Consider the following 13233-nt stretch of genomic DNA (forward strand, 5'->3'; position numbering starts at 1 on the left):
CGAGCTGGCCATACGTTTTTTTTGGCTCCAAACAGACCTTCAAATGAGTATTCTTTCCAATAAATTTTCTTGTTTGTTTTCCTTTTCATCCATTATTGTACTAAACGTAGTACCTAGGCTATTAAAAGTTAGATATTTATCTCACAATTATCCATCCGGTCTCCAAAACGTGTTGATGTAAAGGAGACCTAATTTGGTAATAGAATACATATATTAGTAACTCAAGGATTTTACGTATTTATCGTTTATGTATACTTAGTTCTAAACTATTCTCAATAAATTGTACATTATCCGAAAATATCTATTAAGATTTACCAAAATTAAAAAAGCTCGGCAAAATCGTGTTTTTTCTAAGAAATTAGAAGATCTTGTAAATCTAGAAAAAAATGATAATAGTTTCCTAATCTCCAATTTTAAAAAGTCCGATCAAAATCCATAAAAATTTATGTTGTATCCTAAATCAGAAAGAGATAGAGAGAGAAAAAAAAAAGTGATAGATAATGGAAAACTCATAAATATTTGTAAGCTATTTGACGGAAAATAATGAGTTGGGTACACTGTAGTGAGTTAATTAACATTAACTTTTGGGGTGTGGTGGTTGTTCTCCGAGGCAGCAATGGAAAAATATCATAAGAGACGGAAATTGAATGGATGAGGCCCAGCCTGAAATTCGTTAAACCCTGCTCTGCTCTGTTCTCTTCTCGGAAATGAAGCAAATCATCTGAAGAAAATTTCAAATTACCTAGCTTTTCTTTTGCTCTTTTTGAAGTTCGGAAGGATCGGAGAAAGGGAAGAAACATGTCTTCTCTGTTTCAATCTTGCTCATCATCCATAGCTTCGTTGCTCACTTCTCGTTCTTCTCTACGCTCTCGGAGTTTGAACTTGAATTTCTTCCCAAACAACTCCAGCACTCGCATCCCAGCCTCCCAAAACTGCTTCGTAAGAATCGCTGCTTCTTTCTTGCTTTTCTCTAAATGCAGTCTTGGAATCGGTTTTTCTCGTTTTCCTTTGTATTGGGAAATGATTTCCAGAGAATTGAGAATTCCTGTTATACTTTTTCAGAAGTGTAGTTTGGTGGAGCCTTTGAAGTATGAGAACGGGAGGCCCTGCATTCCAATTCTTAGCAGTGAACTGCCAATTCCGAGTCGATTAGCTGCGAACACAGCCCGCTTGGAAGATGCGCCAGAAAAGAGTGACACTCGGCTCCGGCTATTCTCCGGCACGGCCAATCCCGCACTTTCTCAGGTAAACTTTGCGGTTCTGTAGCATAATCTCATTTCTTTATGTAACGTCATTGGAATAATTTTTTTTTTTTCGTTTTTTCATCCTATCAGTAGGTGTATATATATACCTTCTTCCCGAAGCTGCAGTGTGGGCTTTGCGTTACAATTCAATGTAGAATGGTTTAGGTTTAGGGCGATTAGGGATTGGTCCGAAAGGTGTTTCAGGAATAGAATTATGAAAACGGCACCATAAATTTTGCGATTGTTGCTGAATATTTCCATCATCATATAAAAATAAATACTGCACATCACTGAATGTTCGTTAGTGCACATCCACAGCTGCTTTTTTTTTTGTCCTTTGATGTCTTTGTCGTTATTTCTTTGATTACATAGGAACTATTAGCAACTTCCTAACGTTACGACTGCAATGAATCAGATTATCACAATTCTATACTGCAGGATAGAATTCGTTGAATTGTAATTGCACAATAACTAGTTGATTTTATTAAAATCAAACACTGTGAGAGTTGGGGTGGAGATGTTGAGGAGAGATGATGTTTAAAGAAGCTTGCTGGTAATAGATGGCGGTGTTTCGTGAATATTATTTTTTGTAATAGATATTTTTTCTTTTTATTTTCGAATCTTTGGATTAGAGAGATAAAGGAATGTTTGACCAAATAAAGGAGGCATCAAGCTGTCCTTCACCTGGAGGTGGGGAATATAGCAAATCCCCGTATTAAAGAATATATCAGTTGATGCTTTTGGATTTCTTTCCTCTATAATATGATATTTTATTGTTTAACTATTTTTTGAAAAAATATCTGAATTATTATGTAGATATTTGGTATGTACCTATTCACGATGCATCTTTGTGAATTCGATAGGAAATAGCATGCTACATGGGTCTGGAGCTTGGAAAGATTAAGATAAAACGTTTTGCTGATGGCGAGATATATGTTCAGTTGCAAGAGAGTGTCAGAGGGTGTGATGTCTATCTTGTGCAACCCACATGTCCTCCCGCAAATGAAAATCTTATGGAGCTTCTGATAATGATCGATGCTTGTCGAAGGGCATCAGCTAAAAATATTACTGCAGTGATTCCGTATTTTGGATATGCCAGGGCTGATAGAAAGGTGACTGAGTAATTAGCAAAGAATCTCAAAAGTGAACTCATCTAATTTTAGATCAAGTGTCATGTGGAAACATGCTTTTCTGTGTATCAATACTAGTTGAAATTGTTCACCAGATGTCTGGATGAAGAACTATTGCTGTACACTTCTCATGGATCTGGTTTTGACAATCTTCTTCCTGTAGTAGATCAGGCCTTAGAATCATATAAATATGATGGTATGGTTTCATGGCATTCATAACTTGCAGTTAGGTCCTGATTACATCACTTATCAGTGATTAATTCAATTGCTAGTGTATTTTTGCTTTTAAGTATCCATTTCCCAAATTATAATTTAATTGACATTGTGAAGTCTGAAGAAAAACTTGATCTGCTACCAAGTAGGAAATTGTAAAGAGCGTAAATTGGTGAAAGAAGTTTACTTATCAAAAAAGATAAATTGTTGAATGAAGTGTTGTTACAAAAGAATCATAAGATAATCATTAGCTTCTGAGTTTGCATTTTGTGTAAGTTCTGCTGGAGCTGGTTGTAGTCAATGCTGATATTTAAAATTACTCTTTATTGAGTTCAAGTTTATTTTACACAATTTCCAAGTGTTGTCCTTTCAGACTCAAGGGCGTGAATCCATTGCTGCCAAACTAGTGGCTAATTTGATTACAGAAGCAGGTGCAAACCGTGTTCTTGCTTGTGATCTCCATTCAGGGCAGTCCATGGGCTATTTTGATATTCCAGTAGATCATGTATATGGTCAGGTAAGAAACTCATGCTACTTGCATTTCATCTATATATATTATACATAGACAAGGGTGCTTGAGTTTGACAAGGATGTCCTGTCCCTGACACAGCTACCTGAAGTCAAGTACAATCAAGATAAAGTTTGGCTTCACTGAAAAAGCCAAAAGAGAATATTTAGGTCCCTTCCACCATAAATGTCGTTACTTTACATTCAATTTAAATTCCCAAAAATAACCTCATAGAGTTTCTTTTTTTAGAAGATTGTGAATCATTCAAGATAGTTGATTCTCAATTATCAAAGAAAATCCACTTTGGCTTTTTAAGTTCTGTTAATAATTGGACCCTACTTGATTTAGCATCCAGAGGGACTTCTTTTGTTTCTCTCGAGTGCCTTCCTTAATTATAGATTGAAGATACGTAAGTTCGTTGGCTCTCTCAACTGCATCAGTCTCACTGCATACTTGCATGTGTGATCTTTAGAAACGTTTGTCAGGAACCTTATAAGTTATTTGATCAATTGTTATATTTTTTTGTTTGTGCATCTCCAGCCTGTTATACTTGATTACCTTGCCAGCAAGTCTATATGCTTTGATGATCTAGTAGTGGTCTCGCCAGATGTTGGTGGAGTTGCTAGAGCTCGTGCTTTTGCAAAAAAGTTATCTGATGCACCTCTTGCCATTGTAGATAAAAGGCGTCATGGCCACAACGTCGCAGAGGTAGGACCTACAGTAATTTAAATTTAGGGTTCATTTGGACACTTGATGTATCTCATAATTATGTGAATAGTAGTGAAATGGTTTGAGTTAAGATGTTTTATTGGATTTTGGGAAAGGGGAGAGAAAAAGTTGGAATAAAAATATTATAAAGTTAAAAAATTGTTTGCATATAATTTTTTAATATTATTTTTTGTTTTGAAATTTAAAAAAGTTGTATTTTTTTTTTTTTTTTTGTTTGGAAGTTTGGGAAAGTTGTATTGAGTTTTGTGTTTGGATAATGATTAGGTGTGTTAGAGGATATGGTTGTAATTAGTATAGTTTAGGAATGTACAATGGTCATTTGCATGTAGTATGTATAAGAAGTTAAATGTTAATAAAGATACGAATTCATTCTCTCTCTCTATGTTCGACTACATGGTATCAGAGCAAAGTGTAGTCAGCTAGTGGTGGTTGTGCGACGGAGCTAGTGATGGTTGTGGTTGTGCGACGGAGTTAGTGGTGGTTGTGCGACGGAGTTGTGGTATCACCGTCGTTGTCTGTGGTGGTTAGTGGCCGTTGTCCTCTTCGTCATTGGCGGCCGTTAGCTGTTTCAAACTGTTTCCGGTGACCTCAGGTGTCGTCTCCGGTACTAGGCACCGGAATCGAGATTGTCAGCTTTTTCTGTGGACACTGGTGAGTCTCCTGTCGTCATCAGCTGCCGGTAGCCTTGTTTATCGCTATTGACATCGACGTCTCGGAGTGTTTGGTTGCAGGTATCGATTATCCTATCCTCGACTACGTATGCCTCCAATCTGGAGTAAGTTCTTATCTCTATCGAGAATAACGTCCGTTTAGTAACAGGTATACGGTAAATTTATTCCTGTTTAGGATAAGTTATCCTCGTTTAGGATATCTTATTCCAATTTAGGGTTGTTTTTTGAAGCCGGTACTGGCAATACCTGAAACACACCCGATACAACCCGGTTCAGACCCAAAACAGAGTGGTTCGGACCCGAAACAGAGCAGTTTAGACCCGATATAGACCGATTCTGAACCGATACTTGCTTGTTTCGGCCGGTACATGCTTGTTTTGACCAATACAGATCCAAAATTTGGGTTTTTAATCTGAGTTTCTACTTTTCCAGATTGTCTCCCAAGTTTTCATCCATATTTCATATTTTGTGTGGATTCTTGTCTCCAAGTTGAATTGTTATGATACTTTTCTCCATGACAACTAAATTTGAGTCAATGTCTCTTGCACCAAACATTAGCATGCCTATGACTTTGGTGAAATTGAATGGGAAAAACTATATGTTGTGGTCAAAATCTGTTGAAATGCTTTTGAAAGGCAAGGGTCTTCGTCGTACTCACTTGGTTGATCCAATGCCATTCACCAGACCTGATATCTCTTATGCAGTGAGTGTAGTGAGCCAATTTCTACAAATGCTTAGGGTCTCACATTGGGATGCTATAATCCATATTCTTCATTATCTTAAGCGATCTCCTGGCCTTGGACTATTGTATAGACCAAATGGATACCTTAGAATGAAGTTTTTTCAGATGCTGATTGGGCTAGATCTCCTTCAGATAGAAGATCAACTACTGGATATTGTACATTTGTGGGAGGTAACTTGGGTACATGGAAGAGTAAGAACCAAACAGTAGTAGCTTGGTCTAGTGCAGAAGCCGAATACAGAGCAATGGCTCACACTACTAGTGAGTTGACATGGTTGCAACACTTTCTTCAAGAGATTGGGTTTCCAACTCCTGTCCCTCCTTAGTTACTTTGTGATAACCAAGCTGCAGTGCATATTGCATCTAATCCTGTATTTCATGAGAGGACTAAACACATTGAGATTGATTGTCACTTCATTCGGAATAAGATACTAAGTGGTGACATTTCTATACCATTTGTGAAGTCTGCTGATCAACTTGCAGATATGTTTTCCAAACCACTGTATTGTAGTCGGTTAAAGCTTATTTGTTCCAAGCTAGGTTTATATGATATATATGCCCCAGCTTGAGGGGAGTGTTAGAGGACACGGTTGTAATTAGTATAGTTTAGGAATGTACAATGGTCATTTGTATGTAGTATGTATAGGAAGTTAAATGTTAATGAAGGTACGAATTCATTCTCTCTCTCTCTCTCTCTCTCTCTATGTTCGACTACAAGGTGAAAATGTTGAAGATTTAAACTTGAAAAGTGTTTTGTAGTTGAGTGATGTTTGGGAAAGAAATATGAGAAGTTATCTAAGTGTCCAAACGTGCCCTTGATCTCTCTACTTCGTTTTTATCTTGTTGAAAAATTCCTAAAGCTCATATGTTACATGTTGCCTCAATGAAATATGAGGTATGTTGGGGAAAAAAAGTGTTCTTTCCTCTATGCAGTTTACTATGCCCTCATGTGTTTATCTGATTTAAATTTTAATGTAACTTTTACTGTTTAAGGTTTCCATTTTCAGTTTCCAAACGTTTCTCAATGCTATGCTTTAAAAATACATTTAGAATAAATTAGGTTCAAATATCAATAAGATATCTACAATAGAACTTAATTGGCTTAGCTCTTAACAGGGTGTTCTCTCTTGTATACTTGTTGTGTACGTGGGCTTCACCCATTTCTCTGGAAGTATCAATAAATTTTATTTTTACATATAAAAAAATATATTAATAAGAAATGAAAGAAAAATATTGTGAAATTGATTTGACAAGAAAGTTTAATGATGACATGGATAGTTGTAATTATTTTAGGAATTTTTGGACGATATCCCCTCTGATTTGGCTTACTTGAGATCCATCCTTGTGCTTTTTTCTTTTTGTTGAAAAAAAAAAAAAAACCCGTGTGCCATGCTCAAGTGAGGAAGTTGGACCTCTGTTCTATAACTATATTTGTGTATAAGCTTCAATTGTGTTATTTTCTAACAATTGCATGTTGTATGATTATTTCATGCCCACATGCATATTTTTGTTGACTTTCTACATGAGCCAAATTTTCGAGATCTGAACCAAAATGCTCCAGATTTCCAAGTCTACTTCTACTTTCTTGTTTGCTGCAATGAGACACATCCCATTTCTTTAATGAAATAAACTAAAAATTCTTTTAAGGTCATTACCCTGAGAGGTGATCCTGCCAAAGTAGGGTCTTGGGTGGGTAATTATGATTTTATGCAAAGAATAGTTGTTCTTATGAAAATTTTCTAGGTTATCCTCTTGTTTGATACCTTTCAAAATTTTTTGTATAGGTTAAGAATTATTAATGAGATTACATTATTTATCAAAAATAATATTAATGGAAAGCTATGAGAGCACTGCCCAAATAAACAAAGGGCATACAGGAAATGCACCTAAAAATCAAAAGGAAAAAGGACAAGGACCATTCTGAACAGCCATCTTCAGATCCTGAAACATATGGTGAATGTCATCTTGCAGGTGATGAATCTCATAGGTGATGTGAAGGGAAAAGTAGCAGTAATGGTGGATGACATGATCGACACAGCGGGTGTGTCTTTATGCCCTCACTTCTGCCTTTATGGGTTAGACAATGATCACTAAAAGTAAATAATTAGACGTGGCAGTCTTAAAATTCTTGATTGTTATGGAAAAAATATTTTTCTAGAGAATCCATCACCTGTATAGTTAAATGACATAGGTGGACATTTTTCACAGAAATACTTTTTATCTCCCTCTCTCCTCCACTCTCTCTCTCTCTCTCTCTCTCTCTCTCTGGGCGGGGGGCGGGGGGTGGAGTTGAGGATCAGAACAAGAAATATACAGAACATTAATTATTTTCATCTTGTTTACAAAATTTATGAAACCTGGAACTATGTAGGGTGGTCAAAATAAGGTTGTGGGAGCAGAGGCATGATTATATCAGACACAACAATGACATATTGAACGGGGTGGCGATATTATAGTGATGTGGTGAAGATAATAATGGTAGTGGCATGCTAATAGTGATTACGATGGCATTACTGGCAGTGTATTTAGTTATCTGGAGATTGACCTGATTGCTCATATTTTCTTAGGTCTTAATTATTGTTGCTTTTCTTTGTTATCTGTGTAACTGTGTCTGGTGGGTTACAGGGACTATTTCCAAAGGTGCAGCTCTTTTGCACCAAGAGGGGCCAGGGAAGTCTATGCATGCAGTACACATGCTGTTTTTAGGTATATGGATCTTTCTACATGAATATTCTCTTTTATTCATCCTGGCATATTGTAAAAGAAAATGTCAGCAGAAACTTCAAATTGGCTGACACTCTAGACGAATATACTTAAAAAAGAAGAAGAAGAAGAAGAAGAAGAAGAAGAAGAAGAAGAAGAAACTATCAAATAGGAATTTTTGGAATTTGATAGATGCAATCAATATTTTTGTATGTTGTTAACATTCAATTTATTGCACTGTTTTTCTGTTTGCAGTCCTCCCGCAATTGAGAGGTTATCGAGTGGTTTGTTTCAAGAGGTGATCATAACAAATACGATTCCGTTGTTGGAGCAAAACTATTTTCCTCAGCTAACAGTCTTATCAGTAGCAAACCTCCTTGGGGAAACCATATGGCGTGTTCATGATGACTGCTCTGTAAGTAGCATCTCTCTCTAAACCATAGTACTTGTCCATGTCGTATTCTTTTCTAACTTGGATCATTTGAGGATATTAGCATTCGAACCTAAAAGAAGGTTTTTTAATGGTCTGATTTATGGTATTGAGAGTAATTTCATTTTGAGTTTTTCTGATTGTCAGGGTGGCTTTGAATCTTATTCCAGTTTGGGTATCGACTGATGATTTACGTGGACTGCATTTCGCTGCATTCGTTGCTGTTGCTAGCTGTCTTGTTACAAACACAAATGAATAGTAAACTCAAAATGTAATAGTGAGAGCACCTCTGCTTTTCAGCTTGTTTCTAAAGGTTTTAGTCGAGGTTTATGGATAGGTTCTTTTTAATAGCTTGAATCCAACCTTCTGTAGGTTTTCATGGATTCTTAGATCTGAATACTCCCAACTTTTATTATTTCTTGAGAAAGTGGCTATGAATGCCTTATATTCAGATAATGATAATTGGATTACTGACGATCTCAAAGTTGCGAACTATCCCTGATTTTATTTTATTTATTACCACTTTTAATTCTCGAGTTTCAGTGGATAATGTTCAAATATCGCTGGCTCGGTTTTATTTTTATTTTTTTGTTTGATTAGCTTATACAGTGTTTAATTCGTGATTCCTGGCCGCCGGAGGAACTTTTGGGTCTGCATTTGGAGTCTAAAAAATGAAAAAAAAAAAAAAACTTAATCTATTTCGGTGGCATGTTAAATTTGTGCGAGGGCTAGTGAATTAACATATAAAATAAATGATAATAGTAGGGTTACAATTTGATAAATTAAGCAAATAATATCATTGGAGGAATATTTGGTTGTTGATTTCGTTACAGGCAATAGTACATAATGTTGGTACAGAGGAATGATAAAGAAGTAGGTGGCTATCTGGATGTCGCCGTGCTTGCCTTGTAATGATGATCGTTAGGCCATCAAAACAATGAAATAAGCAACCAAATTAAGAAACAAGCCACGTGAAGATGGTAGACCACAGCGTTAGAGAGAATGCCACAACAATGTACGTCCATAGCATAATGAAAGAGCATTCCTTCTCTCAGCAACTGAGAAATGGTACCTGCAATGTTCAGGACATAGCTTTTGACTGACCATGAGTCAAGCCAAGTTTAGTCGAGTATTAAGGTGCTCACTGCTCAAGCTTAGAGTTTAGTGAGTATTAGTTAGGTTCTCAATACTTCAAACTGAACCATCTGAACTCGAGATGTTAGAAAGTTCAGTCTGGATTTCTTCTATATGTTGCCAAGAAGCACTAGGTATAAAGGTTTCAAACAGGGGCTTTCACATAGTCAAACAGAAACGAAAAACTAGTAAGCATATGCATACCTACGTTAATTGCAGGTGGAAGAGCATACTGAAGCATCAATGTAAACTGATATAATGGATCTGATCCCACCATGCCAAAATGGTTTGCAGCCTTAACAATCACAATACCCAGTGAAGGCAATATCACGTACCGAATTGCAATAATCCCTATGATCAATGATGGACCTATTCCAGTACATTTTAGACCCGTAGAAGGAAAAAAAAATGTTTCTATAAACGACTTTAATATTAGAAGCCTTTCATGGGACATTCATGAAGGGATGATAATCTAGCCATGCCAACCCAAGGTACAAATAACAAATATTAGAACCAGTGTAAAGTAATTACCTCCAAGAAGGTTTGCTCCAATTATCAGTGTCATAGATGGTATTGCTGCTTCCCTGTAGAAGAGAAAAGAACTAGAAGGATTCAATGCAACCTTCTAGATCATGGAAAAAAAAGCTGCATGGGAAGTGTAAACCAGACCAAATTGGGACTCTGTGCGTGTGGGTTTTACGCAGTGTTAACTTGCTCGGAGAACTAAGGAGGAACTATATGGCTAAGAGGTAGGATCCATACCCTAACAAACTCGTGGAGCTGTAGACCGCACGAAGAGGAGCATCATCACCAATCAGTGCCTTTCGTATAGAAGAGACTACTGCGATGATAAACCCAATAGTCTATAGAAGTAAAAATAAGCATATTAATTTTATGAGCATATACACAATAATTAAGAGAGTACTTCAAATAAATTAATAAATAAATAAAGTGATTATGTGGAGCATTGGAAATGACTGTGGCAGTAGAGCATTAGTCTTCATTAAGTCTGAATTATCTCATTCTCCATTAAGTGAAGGATTATATATTCAAGTTTCGAAGAAACATTTTGGCATGAAGGTCTTTTCAACTCGAGGTCGAGATGGAGTAGATTGCCCAGATCGTCTAGTTTTTCTTTAATATTTGAACTAACACCTTTAAAGAGATTATGGAAGGAAAAGGGACCATACAGATCATGACATGAGCTCAAAGACAGTTTTTGCTGAACAGAACAGGTACTATGAGCATACCGCTGCGATTATAGATGGTGCAAACAATTTTTTGAGGTCAATGTGCCCGGTAAGCTTCTTTAGTTGCAGCATAGTCTTCTCCAGCAATGTGACCTATCAGAAGAATTATTTTATTCAAGGAGATAATAGAAGGGGGTAAAAACAACTTGGTTGCCTTAACTAGCAAAGATATTCAGTAGAAAACAGCCTAACAAAAGTAAATCTAGCTAATATTATAAAGGTAGACTGCATGAGTTCTGCTAATAACAACTGGAAATTAGTCAAGAAAATATCATTAACCCAAGTTTTGGAATTTAACCTTAAAGGCCGATTGTTATATGACAATGAATGCTTAGGCATTCTTAACCTGAATAAACAAGAAATGTGCTTCTTAATTTACCAAGATTTGCCATCCGTTACTCTATTAGAATAATGAATGGTTTCATATCATTATGAGATGTCATTTCTTACCAATAAAGCATGCATGTAGCCATTCTGGGACATGAGAGTATGATGTCCCATTCAACCATACAAAAGTTAATAAAGACCAACTATTTTATGCCCTCGATCTTCTACATTGAAGCTATATATGTTCTTTATGACCTTAACATGTGTCACCCTTCTTCTTAGGGTTCCCTTATCTTAATACAGGCATTTACCTGTTTACTGAGTAGAATGTTCTATGTTAGGATTAGTTTTCTTTGCCTCCAGTGATTGTATTGATCATGATATTGAGTGGAATTAAAGTTTGTGGGAAGTTATCTTTCGAATACTATAAAAAGGAGAACACAACATACTAGAAGAAACCTTTGCTTTTCACTCAGACCCAGTAAAAGGGACTTTAACTTGATCCATGTATACCTCTGAGCTCGTGCAACCAGTTGAAGGAAGAAACACTTCTGTGCAAATCTCTGAATACATATATGGGGCTTCTCTAGAAGCGTTTTCCCTTACTGTAGATCATTAAAAATGGTCCAGACATTGTTGGAGCTGTAAGACGTCTTACAAAAATTAGCCCGTTTCAGAAGAGCCTGGGCTATTGATGTAGTTTGTTACTAACATCTCAACCAAGATGGCGCCTATCAACTGAATCATACAGATGAACTACCAGTGGAGGCACTGCAACATTTATCATTCACAGCCTGTTGTTCTTACTGTGACATTCATTGATTTTGGAGATTGTAGAGTGAGAACAATGGACTATTACCGCCATAGAAAGCACAGCATAAGCCTCTCCATCTGTAGAGCAAACGGAGGAGTCTCCAAATGGACTATTTTCCTCCTTACAGATCACTGCTGGGCAAGTTTCCTAAATTTCCTGCACAGAACAATCTCCCCTAAATATAATGATGGATAAGCACCACTAATACATATAAATTGGTGCATAAAACAGGGAAAAGATGCAAATGTAAAACTTGTGGCTCAACTAATTCTAAGAGTCATGTACTTCCAGGAGTGCCGGATATTGTCAAGGTTGAATGTTCAATATATAGCAGTTATAATTATGAATGCCTTTATTAGTCAGTGAAAATTTGAAAACGAGAAACCCAGTACTATAAGTGTTATGGTAGTCGTCTTTTTAAGTCTTTACTTCAGATTGATTATTAAAAAGAAGTTTTGAATTTCCCCAATTTTAAATCATGCTGAGGATAAGGATCTCACTATCCTTTGTCCTGCAGGATATCTGTGCCATATTAAAACTGTTATGATGCAATAGTATTGTTTTGCGTGGTTAGCCATAATAACGCTTAATTTATGCCCACAATGGAGGATTCATATGAAAATATGCCCCTATAAAGAGTTTATTTGGATCTTTGTCTACCTGCAGCACAGCAACCAATGATTAGGCTTCGCAGATCTTGGGGAGCTCTAGTGATTTTTATGAGCATCCATGCAAGAGCTGAGCCAATAATGAATGTGAGAAGGACATTCACTAGCATGAACCACCTTCAGATTAACCAAGAGTTAGCCAGTGGAAAGAAAAGTAAAAGAGGGAGAGGAAACACTTTAGAAGTATGACAGAGCTGAACTCAACGTTGCCAAGCTTTGTAATGTAATTGTATTAGCCAGGTTGCTCGCGATAAGCGAAGGACTGAACACAAAAAAATTAAAAATACCAACTATGCATTGAAGTAATGTTGTTAGTCCTTATGATGGTCTTGGGAAGACAAGAAGAAACAATAAAACAGTATAGAATTAAGCAAATGAACCTGCATAGAGGACACTGATCTCATTTTTACTTAGAGGCTAACTATTACAATTCATGAAATTTTCAACCTAGCTTGTAATTAGCATGCAACATATATATAATTGCTCTATGTATTGACAGGCTTTTCTTCATCATTGAATTCTTCATTTGCTGAGAAGACTAACTCCACCATTGGACGGAGTATATATCATGTCACATTTGACTACTTATAAGACACAGTACTACGTGATAGAGAAGACTGTAACCAACATGCTGATTAAAAGAGACTGTTACACATATATATATATATGT

At 36.4% G+C, this 13233-nt stretch overlaps 1 protein-coding gene and 1 pseudogene across 1 annotated transcript; one reads left to right on the forward strand and one right to left on the reverse strand.

Moving 5' to 3' along the window:
• The first annotated feature begins 541 nt into the window (after nt 1-541).
• On the forward strand, nt 542-8847 carry LOC121239209 (ribose-phosphate pyrophosphokinase 1). Its single transcript, XM_041136373.1, is given in 10 exon segments — nt 542-939; nt 1063-1245; nt 2108-2356; nt 2961-3104; nt 3636-3803; nt 7209-7278; nt 7863-7901; nt 7904-7943; nt 8196-8355; nt 8518-8847. Coding segments are annotated over 10 exon segments (1233 nt in total). The 5' UTR covers nt 542-798; the 3' UTR covers nt 8557-8847.
• A 478-nt stretch (nt 8848-9325) lies between these two features.
• Nucleotides 9326-12998, reverse strand: LOC121239425 (annotated as a pseudogene).
• Between the last annotated feature and the right edge of the window lie 235 nt (nt 12999-13233).

The sequence above is a fragment of the Juglans microcarpa x Juglans regia genome, chromosome 7D (assembly GCF_004785595.1).
Source record: "Juglans microcarpa x Juglans regia isolate MS1-56 chromosome 7D, Jm3101_v1.0, whole genome shotgun sequence".
In the NCBI taxonomy this organism is placed as follows: domain Eukaryota; kingdom Viridiplantae; phylum Streptophyta; class Magnoliopsida; order Fagales; family Juglandaceae; genus Juglans; species Juglans microcarpa x Juglans regia.